This window comes from Ranitomeya imitator, chromosome 7 (genome assembly GCF_032444005.1).
Source record: "Ranitomeya imitator isolate aRanImi1 chromosome 7, aRanImi1.pri, whole genome shotgun sequence".
Classification (NCBI taxonomy): Eukaryota; Metazoa; Chordata; class Amphibia; order Anura; family Dendrobatidae; genus Ranitomeya; species Ranitomeya imitator.
In genome coordinates this window covers 188,573,475-188,588,325 of record NC_091288.1, presented here as the reverse complement: position 1 = coordinate 188,588,325, position 14,851 = coordinate 188,573,475, and the positions used below count along the sequence as shown (strand labels likewise).

Genomic DNA, 14,851 nt, shown 5'->3' with positions numbered 1-14,851 from the left:
TTTAGAACCAAAACATCAAGAATATTTGCTTTGCACAAGGAAATGTGGTCAGTCTAATGGTAAATTACTGAGGTCTAAAACTATTTTTTATTTGGGGGGGGGGGGGTTTGTGGCAGAAAGCTCCACTGTGATCTGCGGGATTCCCAGTTTATCAGGATCCTATATTGAACTTGATATAGCGTCACTGCTGAACACCGTCCCGGAGGATGATCGATCTGAGGAACAGAAGCAGGTCAGTGTTTTTATGAAGGTCTGTTCGTATCTGATATTGTGAGTACGCTTTATGGAGATATCACAAAGGAGATCTTCTTACCTCCATTCACTGTGCACTAATCATACAACTGGACTTCCCTATATCCGTCCTAACACACCCCAGGGTGGGGATATGTCAGCAGCTAGTCCCACCCAGTTCTCTGATGGCTCTTAAACCCGGCCCATGCCACGCCCTATTAACACTCTCCGCTCTATATGTCCTGGTGCTTGCTTCCAGGCTTACGTCACTGAGGATAATCACCTCTGTGATACATATCTTCCTTCAATAACGCAATAATGTGTTCAACTCCCATCTTACAATATACATATATATATGTACAGCTGATGAAATAAGAATTGAACACGTCACCAATTTTCTAAGGAAATATATTTCTAAAAGTGCTATTGACATCAAATTCTCACCAGATGTCGGTGACAACCCATCCAATCCACACAGGCAGACAGGCAAATAAATCAAACATAGATATCTATAGATTAAGTTATGTGTAATCATGAGAAATGACTCTGGGGGAAAAGCATTGAACACACTTAGGCTAGGTTCACATTGCGTTAGGGCAATCCGTTTAGCGCATACGCTAGCGGATTGCGCTAACGCAATGTCACAAAAGGGATCGCATTTGGCAATCCCGCTAGTGCAGATGTCCGATCTGCGCTAGCGAGGAACGGACCTCGGACGCTGCAAGCAGCGTTCGAGGTGCGTCCGAAACTAATGGGACATCGCTAGCGCATGCCAGAAATGGCATGCATCAGCCATGCGTTGGCGACCCGATAGCACATTGCTGTCAATGGGTGCGCTAACGGACCCGCTGCATGGCGTTAATTGTGACAATTTCGCCATGTAACGGAGTCCGCTAACGGACACCCATTAACGCAATGTGAACCTAGCTTTACTGAAATTTATTTAATACTTTGTACAAAAGCCTTTGTTGGTGACGACAGCTTCAAGACGCCTCCTGTATGGAGAAACTAGTCACAGGCATTGCTCAGGTGTGATTTTGTCCCATTCTTCCACACAAACACTCTCCACATCTTTAAGGTTCTGTTGGCTCCAGCTATGAACACTGAGCTTTAGTTCCTTCCATACATTTTCTCTTGGATTCAGGTCCGGTGATTGGTTTCAGAAAAAGAAAAGAAATTTGCTAGAATGGCCCATCCAATTAAGTTTCCTTGGCTGTGTGGTCGGGATCATTGTCTTGATGAAATGTCCACCCTTGTTTCATCTTCATCATCCTGGTAGATAGCAGATTTTTATCAAGAATGTCTCTGTCCATTTGTCCACTCATCCTTTTTTCAACTATATGAAGTTAGCCAGCGCCCTATGCTGAGAAATAGCTTCACACCATGATGTTTCCACCTCTAAACCTCACTGTAGGTATGGTGTTTTTTTGGGTGATAATGCAATGCCTTTTGGCCTCCAAACATGGTGTGTATTATGGCATCCAAAGAGTTCAAATTTGGTCTCATCTGACCAGACTATATGCTCCCAGTATTTCACAGGCTTATCTAAATGTTGTTGAGCAAACTTTAAATGCGCTTGAACATGTTTTTTGTTCAGCAATGGAGTCTTGCTTGGTGAGCTTGCATATAGACCATGGAGGTTGAGTTCATTACTTATTGTTTCCTTTGAAACAATTGTACCTGTAGATTCCAGATTTTTCTGTAGTTCTCCACAGGTCGTCCTTAACTCTTGGACAACTCTTCTGATAACTCTTTTCACTCCTGTGTATGAAATCTTGCGGTGACCACCTGCTCGTGGCTTATTTATGGTGAAATTATGTTCTTTCCATTTCTGGATTCTGGCCTCAAAAGGCCATACAGTGTTCACTGGAACCTTCACAAGTTTAGGAATTCTTCTGTAACCAATGCCATCAGTATGTTTTGCAACAGTAAGGTTGTGAAGGTCTTGAGACTGCTCATGGGTTTTACCCATCATGAGATGTTTCTTATGTGGTAGTGATATTATTTTTCACTAAGTGGTACGATTGCTTTCTCATTAGTGATAGATTTCCACTGATTCATGACTTTCCACGATTTTTAGTACAAATGATTGTCACTGCCACCATCAAACCAAAAGTCGTCCCTTCAAAGACTGGAATTAGTGACCATTTGGCAGGATCAGTTCAATCGTAATCCAATTTTTCTTTATACGTAGGTGGAGTACGGCATACTCCGTAACCTGTCAATGCTGCGGAAGACCTACAAGAACTACAGCAGCCTGGGCAACGACAACTGCTTCGATAACGCCTTTCTTATGACAAGACTACAGTTTTGGAGATTTCTAAAAGACTGCAGGTTTCATCACTACGGCTTAACTCTTTGTGACATGGATCGTATTTTGGCAGGTCATTAATCAGCCATTTTATTAAAATAATTAATTAATAGGGATAATAAGGATAATTTTTCACTATTATAGGATTGGTTAAAAAGATTGTTAGATAAGTTTTGCTTCTTCCTTCTGAAAACAGCGCCACAATTGTCCACTGGTTGTGTGCGGTATTGCGGTTCAGCTACATTACCTTCAATGAAGTTAAGCTGCAATACCCATGGGCAGGTGAGACATTGTATCTGGTAGACAGGAACCATGTTTTGTGTTTTTAATTCCGTATAAGCCCTCTAACTAAAAATATTGGAGATTATACATAAGGCGGTCGCAGTACCCTATGGGCAGCAGTGCCACCCCATTCACCTGCTTTACGTTGCCATGATCTTTGGCCATGAAACCTGTGACGAGGTCAAAGTCACCATCTACCCCCAGCCTTATACACCAGGTGAATGGGGCCCCATGGGGGACCTAAATGTAGTTCACAAGAACTACGTGAACAGAGTATTACTTATTGAGTTGGAATGGGAAATTGTAATATCATCTATAGGATATTTCAAGTGAACATAGTCTTAGGAAACTTAGCTCTAACCTTCCATAGAGATTAGATATTTGTTGGCAGGATTCATCAATTCTTTGCCTTTTTGTTAGAACGGTCCCTTGACAATTGATCAAAAAGTCTCCCCCTGCTGAGAGTACATTTCACTTTCTCTTCAGCGCCACCACTGGTCAAAATAAGCATTACACAGCTCTTATTCAAAGTAATGGGATGTCTTTGTCAGGGTAGGTCCTGAGGAGACGATTCTCTCGGCCGAGAAGTGAGAATACTGAACAGAGAACTTTCCTCTATCCCTAACAGGGTGTATGAAAATGGGTTACTGAACCCGGACAGCCCCTATAATAGTTTTAGGGGATATAAGACCTCTTCTTTTGACTAACAATAAAAGGAAGGGGCGAATAGTTCATATTGGTTGATGTTCTCCTGTATGGTTGTATGATTTCTACTAAGCTAAGTGTAAGAAAGCAGGAGGTTAGGTCCTGAATGGCAGATGGTTTATACTCTGACTGGATTTTTGGGTCCTGGATTTAGGAGCGACAAGAAGAGCTGGGGTGGGAAAGGTCATTCACATACTCCCATTCGGGTCCAGGTATGTTTACTGAGATGGTTTATACTTTGACTGGATTTTTGGGTCCTAGATTTAGGAGCGACAAGAAAAGCCTGGGTGGGAAAGGTCATTCACATACTCCCATCCCGGTCCAGGTATGTTTACTGAGATGGTTTATACTTTGACTGAATTTCTGGGTCCTGGATTTAGGAGCGACAAGAAAAGCCTGGGTGGGAAAGGTCATTCACATACTCCCATCCCGGTCCAGGTATGTTTACTGAGATGGTTTATACTTTGACTGAATTTCTGGGTCCTGGATTTAGGAGCGACAAGAAAAGCCTGGGTGGGAAAGGTCATTCACATACTCCCATCCGGGTCCAGGTATGTTTACTGAGATGGTTTATACTTTGACTGGATTTCTGGGTCCTGGATTTAGGAGCGACAAGAAAAGCCTGGGTGGGAAAGGTCATTCACATACTCCCATCCAGGTCCAGGTATGTTTACTGAGATGGTTTATACTTTGACTGGATTTTTGGGTCCTGGATTTAGGAGCGACAAGAAAAGCCTGGGTGGGAAAGGTCATTCACATACTCCCATCCGGGTCCAGGTATGTTTACGGAGATGGTTTATACTTTGACTGGATTTTTGGGTCCTGGATTTAGGAGCGACAAGAAAAGCCTGGGTGGGAAAGGTCATTCACATACTCCCATCCAGGTCCAGGTATGTTTACTGAGATGGTTTATACTTTGACTGGATTTTTGGGTCCTAGATTTAGGAGCGACAAGAAAAGCCTGGGTGGGAAAGGTCATTCACATACTCCTATCCATGTCCAGGTATGTTTACTGAGATGGTTTATACTTTGACTGGATTTTTGGGTCCTGGATTTAGGAGCGACAAGAAGAGCTGGGGTGGGAAAGGTCATTCACATACTCCCATCCGGGTCCAGGTATGTTTACTGAGATGGTTTATACTTTGACTGGATTTTTGGGTCCTGGATTTAGGAGCGACAAGAAGAACCTGGGTGGGAAAGGTCATTCATATACTCCCATCCAGGTCCAGGTAGGTTTACTGAGATGGTTTATACTTTGACTGGATTTTTGGGTCTTGGATTTAGGAGCTGGGATGGGAAAGGTCACTCCCATACTCCCATTTGGGTCTAACAGGCCTAATAACAGGCAGCTGAGTTAGCTCAACAGGGTGTGATGTGTTGGAGCTGGAGAAAGACCATTCATGGTGGACAGTCTTTGCTAGAGTAGACAAGTGTCTCTAACACTAAGGTGGTGAGACCTTTTGATTTACTTTGCCTCATCCAGAGAAAGGACTGTTTTGTTATTCATTTGTGCTAAAGAAAGGACTATTTTAATTTTTTGAGCTGTAAAGTTTATAAAGGACAATAACCGTTATTCTGTTTTGATATTAAAAAAAAAAAAAACAACACCTGTGCCTGTGCGTATCCAAGTGGCTACCAGAACCCTCATGTAAGTAAGGACACATTTTGGCAAGCTTTAAGCATAGGGAGGTTTTATAATATCTTATATATCTTAGTTACTATGCAGATCCCACTAAAAAGGGATATGATGCGGACAGGAAGGCAGCGGAGTGGTTGTCTCCTGCAGTCAATAACTAGGAGTCTTTCATTCTTTATTGCCTATGTTGTGTCTTCAACAGACAACTCAGACCCTGAAGAAGTTCACTCTCCCTATGGTACAATGCTGCTTCGGACATTCCTGACAAATCTCGTCTACCTGGCGTACCACATCACCCATGCCGACAGTCTGTAAGTTGTGTCACTTTACTGTAGTATGGAGTGGCGCTGTGACCTGACTGTGGACCATAGTAACTTGCAGAATCCGGTGCCCACATGTGCACTAAACACTCAGGGCTTATTCACACATTGCGTTTTTGTTTCCCCCCTCAAATATGCAACGTTTTACGGTACCAGCAAAGTGAATGAGGTTTCTGAATTCTCGTGCACATGCTGCTTATTTTTTCCTTGCGCATTTGAACCATCATTGCGTTTTTTCAAATCTGCGTTTTTCTAGTGTTTTTCACCCATTTCCAACGAATGGAGAGAAAAAAAACACACTCAAAAACACACATGAAATGCGGCAAAAATATGGCCACGGAGGTCCGATATGTCCACGAAGGTCCGATATAGCTATGGAGGTCTGATATGGCCACGGAGGTCTGATCTCGGATATGGCTTCGGAGGTCCGATATAGCCACGGAGGTCCGATCTCTGATATGGCCTCGGAGGTCCTATATGGCCACGGAGGTCCGATATCTGATATGGCCATGGAGGTTCGAAATAGCCACGGAGGTCTGATATGGCCTCGGAGGTCCAATATGGCCATGGAGGTCCGAAATAGCCACGGAGGTCTGATATGGCCTCGGAGGTCCAATATGGCCATGGAGGTCCGACGATATGGCCTCGGAGGTCCTATATGGCTACAGAGGTCTGATATGGCCACAGAGGTCCGATATCTGATATGGCTACAGAGGTCTTATATGGCCACTGAGGTCTGATCTCTGATATGGCTATGGAGGTCCTATATGGCCACTGAGGTCCGATCTCTGATATGGCTACGGAGGTCCTATATGGCCACGGAGGTCCAATCTCTAATATGGCCTCGAAGGTCCTAAATGGCTACGGAGGTCTGATATGGCCACAGTGTCCGATATCTGATATGGCTACGGAGGTCCTATATGGCCACTGAGGTCCTATATGGCCACGGAGGTCCAATCTCTGATATGGCCTCAGAGGTCCTATATGGCTACAGAGGTCCTATATGGCCACAGAGGTCCGATATCTGATATGGCTACGGAGGTCCTATATGGCCACAGAGGTCCGATATCTGATAAGGCTACGGAGGTCCTATATGGCCACTGAGGTCTGATATGGCCACGGAGGTCCTATATGGACATGGATGTCTTCTCTCGGTCAACTATCCTCAGTAGGGCCTTAAGTTCATGTATTCAGTGACGCCGATTCCTTACCTTTTTATTTCTCCTCTTACAGAGATAAGAAGCTCTCCCTGGTTGACTGCTTCTCCAGACTCATGACCCAGAATATCACACCGTATGCCGGTACTATAAGAGGTCTGTTTTGGAGTCTTGCCCTTTAGACTTTTCTTCTAGGAATGGGCCACATCTGACTCCATCTTCTCTACCGATCCAGGTCACTTATTCAGTGATGCGCAGAAGACAGAACACGTAATGTCCTACATTGATAAGTGCTGGGACATCTATAAGACCTACTGCAAGAAGAACACGTCCGCTCCGTTCGAGCCCACCATGACCATGAGACATTTCATCTGGATGATGAGAGTAAATATGAAATGAATATTTCCTGGGATCACTTATCTCACGCTGTAGTTTTAGGGAGTTTAGGAAGATCAGAAAGCTGTAAACACGAAAGCCACGAGCACAGCATGGCGGGTTGGGTAGCGCCAGGCGGGCAAAGGAGACTCGACCACCCTCAGTTCCTTTCCATTAAAAACACCGGGCGTGATGTTAAACTACTAATGTTCATAGGGGAAAAAATGATGGTGGGAACTTTTCACACCAGGGGCCCACCTTGTGTCCAGTGCTTTGCTGAGCAGGCACTTGTGTCGTGTCTATGACGGAACCGTAAATCCTAAACTGGGGGATCAGATAATCTCAAAAACGGGAGCATTCTTTTCTTTAAGAAGTCTCAGCATACTTTAATCTAGGCAAAGGTCATTGTGAATGGAGGGGGAGGAGGTGAGCTGTGACATCACCTATTGTGAATAGTGTCATCTACTTTTTAGGCCGGCTTCACACTTGCGAGTTTTACGGACGTAAGAGCGCAGAAACTACGTCTGTAAAACTCGCAAAAAATACGGCACAATTATTCTCTATGCCCCTGCTTCTATCTGCCGTATTTTACTGATCAGTATTATACGGCTTTCTACGGCCGTACAAAATCGCAGCATGCTGCGTTTGTCACCGTACTGCGCAAGAAATACGCCAATGAAAGTCTATGGAAGCGTGAAAAATACGGATTACACACGGACAAGCAGTGTGACTTGCGAGAAATACGCAGCGCTGTTAGAGAGAAAAGCCGGCAATTCAGTGCGGTGTACAGTAAAATCACACTGACAGGTTAGAATAGAATAGGTAGAATAAATGTGTACACATAGAATAGGTATATATATTATTATTATTATTATTATTTATTTATATAGCACCATTGATTCCATGGTGCTGTACATTATATATATATATATATATATATATATATATATATATATATATATATATATATATATATACACATACATACATATTGTAGGGGTTCCACTCACTCAGCTGCGACGGCTGACACTCAGGAGGCAGGTTCCTTTAAAGTTCACTGGGTTTATTACTCCATAAACCATATGACAAAACAACAGAAAGCAAATAGCCTTTGGTTCAGGCAAAGAAAAAACAAGTGTCCAGTTCATCCGGCTCAGTCCTGAAGCCGTAACACACTCAGGAGGGTTTCACCTCCACACATATCTACCTGTGTTAAGCATTAGGCTTGCTTTTATATGTCTAACCACACCCAGAACCCATCACATGACCAGACATGTGGTTGTGACATCACCACAGGTCCTGAAACACATATAGGTAGCTATGGTTACATCACAGTAGCAAGCCATCTATAAGGGACATATCTCCCATCGATTAGACATCCTTTAGCCACGCTACATACCTCCCCCCTCTGCCTAAAGCCGTGGGGCTTGGCACTTTCTCCCACTAGACAAGGGATTCTTGACAGGGCATCAGCATTACCGTGCAGCTTTCCGGCCCTATGTTCCACATGGAAACAGAAGTCCTGCAAGGCTAAGAACCAACGGGTGACCCTAGCATTTCTACCCTTCGTTTCCCTCATCCACCTAAGTGGGGCATGGTCGGATATCAGTCTAAATTTACGTCCCAGCAAATAGTACCGTAATGTGTCGACTGCCCATTTTATGGCCAAGCACTCCTTTTCAACGACTGAGTAGTTTTTTTCAGACGAGGACAGCTTCCTACTCAGAGAACAGGATGCTCCTCTCCATGTAGTTCTTGGGAAAGGACTGCTCCCACCCCAACATCTGAGGCATCTGTTTGAAGAATAAACTCTTTCTTGAAGTTTGGGGCCATCAGAACGGGTTGCTTACATAAAGCCTCTTTCATTTCTTGGAAGGCTGAATCTGTTTCTTCGGACCACTTAACCATTACTGATTTTGTCCCTTTTAGCAGGTCAGTCAGAGGCGCCGCCATTGTGGCGAAGTTTGGGATGAACCTCCTGTAATATCCCACGATTCCCAGGAAGGCTTTAACTTGCTTCTTGGAAACTGGTTTTGGCCATGTTTGAATTGCCTCCACTTTACTGATTTGGGGTTTTATTTCTCCATGACCCACTATGTATCCAAGGTAAAAAAAAAACACAAAATTGAGCTTAACTTAAGATGGTATACATGCAGAGGTAAAACGCATGTTCAAAATGGCCACAAAACATTAAAACCTACAAGAGAAAAAAGTAAATGAAAACCCTGATATAACTAAGTAAAAAAGCAAAAATGCATTTAAATAACACAGAGTTTTTAGTAATACTGTTTTTTGATCAAAAAATAGCACAAAAGCCATCCCACCTCGTCACGGTAACTCTGATCGGGACAGTCCTAAACTATCTAATATTAAAACCTTACCATGAGTCAATGTTGACCTCAGTGTGAATAAGGGCAGATGAAAGGACTGAGCCCAAAAAGTGAAACACTAGACTAGGGAAGCCTTATATAGTTTCTAGCTCAGAAACAGGGAGCTAGAAACTATATAAGGCTTCCCTAGTCTAGTGTTTCACTTTTTGGGCTCAGACCTTTCATCTGCCCTTATTCACACTGAGGTCAACATTGACTCATGGTAAGGTTTTAATATTAGATAGTTTAGGACTGTCCCGATCAGAGTTACCGTGACGAGGTGGGATGGCTTTTGTGCTATTTTTTGATCAAAAAACAGTATTACTAAAAACTCTGTGTTATTTAAATGCATTTTTGCTTTTTTACTTAGTTATATCAGGGTTTTCATTTACTTTTTTCTCTTGTAGGTTTTAATGTTTTGTGGCCATTTTGAACATGCGTTTTACCTCTGCATGTATACCATCTTAAGTTAAGCTCAATTTTGTGTTTTTTTTCTGTGTATTGTTGCATTCTGTGCAATCCGGGGTGTGGCCTCCCTGTTTCTGAGCTAGAAACTATATAAGGCTTCCCTAGTCTAGTGTTTCACTTTTTGGGCTCAGTCCTTTCATCTGCCCTTATTCACACTGAGGTCAACATTGACTCATGGTAAGGTTTTAATATTAGATAGTTTAGGACTGTCCCGATCAGAGTTACCGTGACGAGGTGGGATGGCTTTTGTGCTATTTTTTGATCAAAAAACAGTATTACTAAAAACTCTGTGTTATTTAAATGCATTTTTGCTTTTTTACTTAGTTATATCAGGGTTTTCATTTACTTTTTTCTCTTGTAGGTTTTTATGTATCCAAGGTACTTAGCTTCTTCTTTACCCAATGCACACTTCTTCGGGTTTATTGTAAATCCGGCCTCTCTTATAGCATCAAACACCGCTTGGACTTTCTCCAGATGACTCTCCCAGTCCGGGCTAAAGATGACGATATCATCTAGGTACGCAGCAGCGTATGCCTTGTGGGGTGCAAGGACTCTATCCATAGCCCTTTGGAAGGTGGCCGGAGCTCCCTGTAGGCCAAATGGCATCCGGACATACTGGAAGCACCCATCTGGTGTAGAAAATGCCATCTTCTCCTTGGCTTCCTGTGCCATGGGGATCTGCCAATACCCCTTCGTCAAATCCAAGGTGGTTATGTACCTGGCGGGCCCAAGCCTTTCGATGAGCTCATCAACGCGGGGCATGGGATATGCGTCGAACTTAGAGACCTCATTCAACTTCCTATAGTCGTTGCAAAATCTCCACTCCCCATCAGGTTTTGGGACCAGGACAATTGGGCTCGACCAACCGCTCTTGGATTCCTCAATGACTCCAAGCTTCAACATACGCTCCACTTCCTTGGAGACTATTTCTCGACGGGCCTCAGGAATTCTATAGGGCTTCACGTTCACGCGCACATGGGGCTCTGTCAGGACCTCATGCTCTATGACCTTCGTGTACCCAGGCAACTCGGAAAACAGGTCCCTGTTTTTCTGGAGTAACTCCCGGCATTGCTGTTTCTGGGACTCCGATAGCGTCTCCGCTATAGTAACCGCTCCAACCTCATCTTCTGGGTTGCTTAACAACGATGGAGTTACTGTCGGCTCTCTATCTTGCCACGGCTTGATAAGGTTGACATGGTATACTTGGAATGGTTTCCGTCTTCCTGGTTGGTGAATTTTATAGTTTACTTCACCAAGTTTCTCGACAACCTCATATGGCCCTTGCCATTTGGCCAAGAACTTGCTTTCCACTGTCGGAACTAACACAAGAACTCGGTCTCCCGGATTGAATTGCCTCACTCTTGCAGACCGGTTGTAGACCCTGGCCTGAGCTTCTTGTGCTTGGAGAAGGTGTTCTTTCACGATAGGCATCACCTTTGCAATCCTCTGCTGCATCAGGGCCACATGCTCAATGACGCTTCTGTGGGGCGTGACTTCGGCTTCCCAGGTTTCCTTGGCTATATCCAGGAGTCCTCGTGGATGTCGGCCATACAGAAGCTCAAACGGTGAGAAACCTGTGGAGGCCTGTGGAACTTCACGAATGGAAAACATCAAATAGGGTAAGAGACAATCCCAGTCTCTACCGTCTTTTTCTATAGCTTTTCTCAGCATGCTCTTCAGTGTCTTGTTAAATCTCTCAACAAGGCCATCTGACTGGGGATGGTACACCGAGGTCCTCAACTGGGAGATTTTCAGGGCTTTGCATAGTTCCCTCATCACCTTGCTCATGAAAGGTGTCCCCTGGTCAGTCAGGATCTCCTTCGGCAGACCTGTCCGGGAAAAGACATGGACCAACTCGCGAGCTATACTCTTTGAAGAAGAATTTCTCAAGGGAATTGCCTCAGGATAGCGTGTGGCATAGTCCAGGATGACTAATATATACTGATGGCCTCGGGCTGATTTAACTAAGGGACCGACCAAGTCCATGGCAATTCTCTCGAATGGCACCTCAATAATGGGCAGTGACACAAGGGGGTTTCGGAAATGAGGAGTGGGAGCAGTTAGCTGACATGTAGGGCAGGACCTGCAATAGTTCACTATTTCCCGGTGGCACCCAGGCCAATAGAACCTCTGCACAACCCGTTCCTGCGTTTTTTCCACCCCTAGGTGTCCACCCAAGATGTGTGAATGGGCCATGTCCAACACCTTCCGTCTATATGGACCCGGCACTACCAACTGCTCTACCAACTCCTCCCTTATTTTCGTGACCCGGTACAACAACTCCCTGCTCATTAGAAAATGGGGAAATCTTGTGTCTGCCCCCGGCTCCTGTACCACCCCGTCAATAACTGTGACATTATTAAAGGCTTCCCTCAGAGTGGGGTCCCTATGTTGGGCAGTCCCAAAATTTTCACCGGATACCTCTAACTCCAGAATGTCAGATGCAGGGGACACTTCCTCCTCATCTCCAGCCAGGACACAAAAAGGAAACCTGTCTGACTCTGGGTGTGGCACCACCCTTCCAGGGTTCACTGGTTCCCTACTCTTGCTAGGGAGCTCAGAACCTTTCCCCCACAAATCCCAAAACAAACAGAAATCCCGGCCAATAATTATAGGGTGCAACAAGTCCTGAACGACGCCGACTATGTGGGACTCCGTGCCACATGTCGTTTCAATGTTCACACTGGCCACAGGGTAGTCCTTTGCATCACCATGTATGCACCGCACTCCGACCTTCTTTCCCGGGAGCAGGTGGAGAGGAAAAGTGGCCCTCACCAGGGTCACTAGGCTCCCCGAGTCTAACAGTGCCGTTACTGCTCGACCGTTCACCTTTACGGGACACGCTTGAGGTCCCTCGTTGGGCGGAGAGTTCACACTGCAGGCTGGATACGCATAGTATGAACAACGGCGTCCCATGCTACAGTCCATCTGCTCAGTGGTCTGGGAACATCGGGCAGCTATATGTCCTGGCTTGTGGCACCTCCAACAAACAATATCACCCGTAGGGACCTTGGGCACCACCTCCCCCGCCCTTGGTGACCTTGGACGCGCCACCCCTTTTTGGGGCTCAGCTTCCTTCTGGGACCCCCAGTATGGCATGGGCTGCCTCCTGAAGGAGCCTTCCAACCCTTGGTATCTCTCAACCAGTCCAATCAGCTCGTCGGCATTCTGGGGATCACCCTGGGCAACCCAAGTCTGTATAGGCCTCGGGAGGGAATGGACAAACCGATCCATCATCACCCGTTCTACCATTTGAGCAGGCGTAGATGACTCTGGCTGCAGCCATTTCTGGACCAGGTGCAACAGATCAAACATTTGGGAACGAGGTGGTTTGTCCCGGTGATAGCCCCAGGAGTGAACTCGCTGTGCCCTGACAGTCAGTGTCACCCCCAGACGTGCGAGAATCTCGGCTTTCAATTTGTGATACTCTTTGGCATCCTGCAAGGTCAAATCATAGTACGCCTTCTGGGGTACTCCTGTCAGGTATGGCGCAAGTACCTCTGCCCACTGCTCTGGCGGAAGTTTTTCCCTCTCAGCGACCCTCTCAAACACCGTCAGGAAGGCCTCAACATCATCCCCGGGAGTCATTTTCTGCAATGCGCGTCTTACCGTCTTTCGGACGTGGGTGTCATCAGCCAAACCTGGGGTTGGGGCGCTCGTCTTGCCCTGGATGGCGGTTGCCAGAAGCTGCATCTGCTGCTGGCTCTGTTGTATCTGCTGCATCAACAGCCTGTTGGTCTCTTGCTGCCTTTGCTCCTGCTGGACCAAGTGTTTCAGCAAGTCCTCCATTTTCTCCGGCAATGCTTGCTGGCTTGCAACAGCCTTGACCCAGGACATTCAAAAAATAAACTCACTTCTCCGCTGGGAACGCTGCTCGCATGTCTACCACCAATTGTAGGGGTTCCACTCACTCAGCTGCGACGGCTGACACTCAGGAGGCAGGTTCCTTTAAAGTTCACTGGGTTTATTACTCCATAAACCATATGACAAAACAACAGAAAGCAAAATGGGCCTTTGGTTCAGGCAAAGAAAAAACAAGTGTCCAGTTCATCCGGCTCAGTCCTGAAGCCGTAACACACTCAGGAGGGTTTCACCTCCACACATATCTACCTGTGTTAAGCATTAGGCTTGCTTTTATATGTCTAACCACACCCAGAACCCATCACATGACCAGACATGTGGTTGTGACATCACCACAGGTCCTGAAACACATATAGGTAGCTATGGTTACATCACAGTAGCAAGCCATCTATAAGGGACATATCTCCCATCGATTAGACATCCTTTAGCCACGCTACAATATATATACACATACATACATATATATACACATACATACATATATATACACATACATACATATATATATATACACATACATACATATATATATATACACATACATACATATATATATATATATACACATACATACATATATATATATACACATACATACATATATATATATACACATACATATATATATATACACATACATACATATATATATATACACATACATACATATATATATATACACATACATACATATATATATATACACATACATACATATATATATATACACATACATACATATATATATATACACATACATACATATATATATATACACATACATACATATATATATATACACATACATACATATATATATATACACATACATATATATATATACACATACATATATATATATACACATACATATATATATATACACATACATACATATATATATATACACATACATACATATATATATACACATACATACATATATATATATACACATACATACATATATATATATACACATACATACATATATATATATACACATACATTACATCATATATATATATCACATACATACATATATATATATACACATACATACATATATATATATACACATACATACATATATATATATACACATACATACATATATATACACATACCTACATAAT

General features: G+C 44.1%; 1 protein-coding gene across 3 annotated transcripts in view; it reads left to right on the top strand.

Moving 5' to 3' along the window:
- The window catches only part of RSPH10B (radial spoke head 10 homolog B), a 37,461-nt gene that overhangs the window by 10,960 nt on the left and 11,650 nt on the right, over positions 1-14,851 (top strand). For all 3 annotated transcript variants that reach the window (XM_069734232.1, XM_069734233.1, XM_069734234.1), the window contains 5 exons: positions 117-232; positions 2,426-2,615; positions 5,368-5,476; positions 6,719-6,798; positions 6,878-7,026. In XM_069734232.1, the coding sequence (XP_069590333.1) occupies positions 117-232; positions 2,426-2,615; positions 5,368-5,476; positions 6,719-6,798; positions 6,878-7,026 (644 nt within the window). The remainder of the gene's footprint in view (positions 1-116; positions 233-2,425; positions 2,616-5,367; positions 5,477-6,718; positions 6,799-6,877; positions 7,027-14,851) is intronic.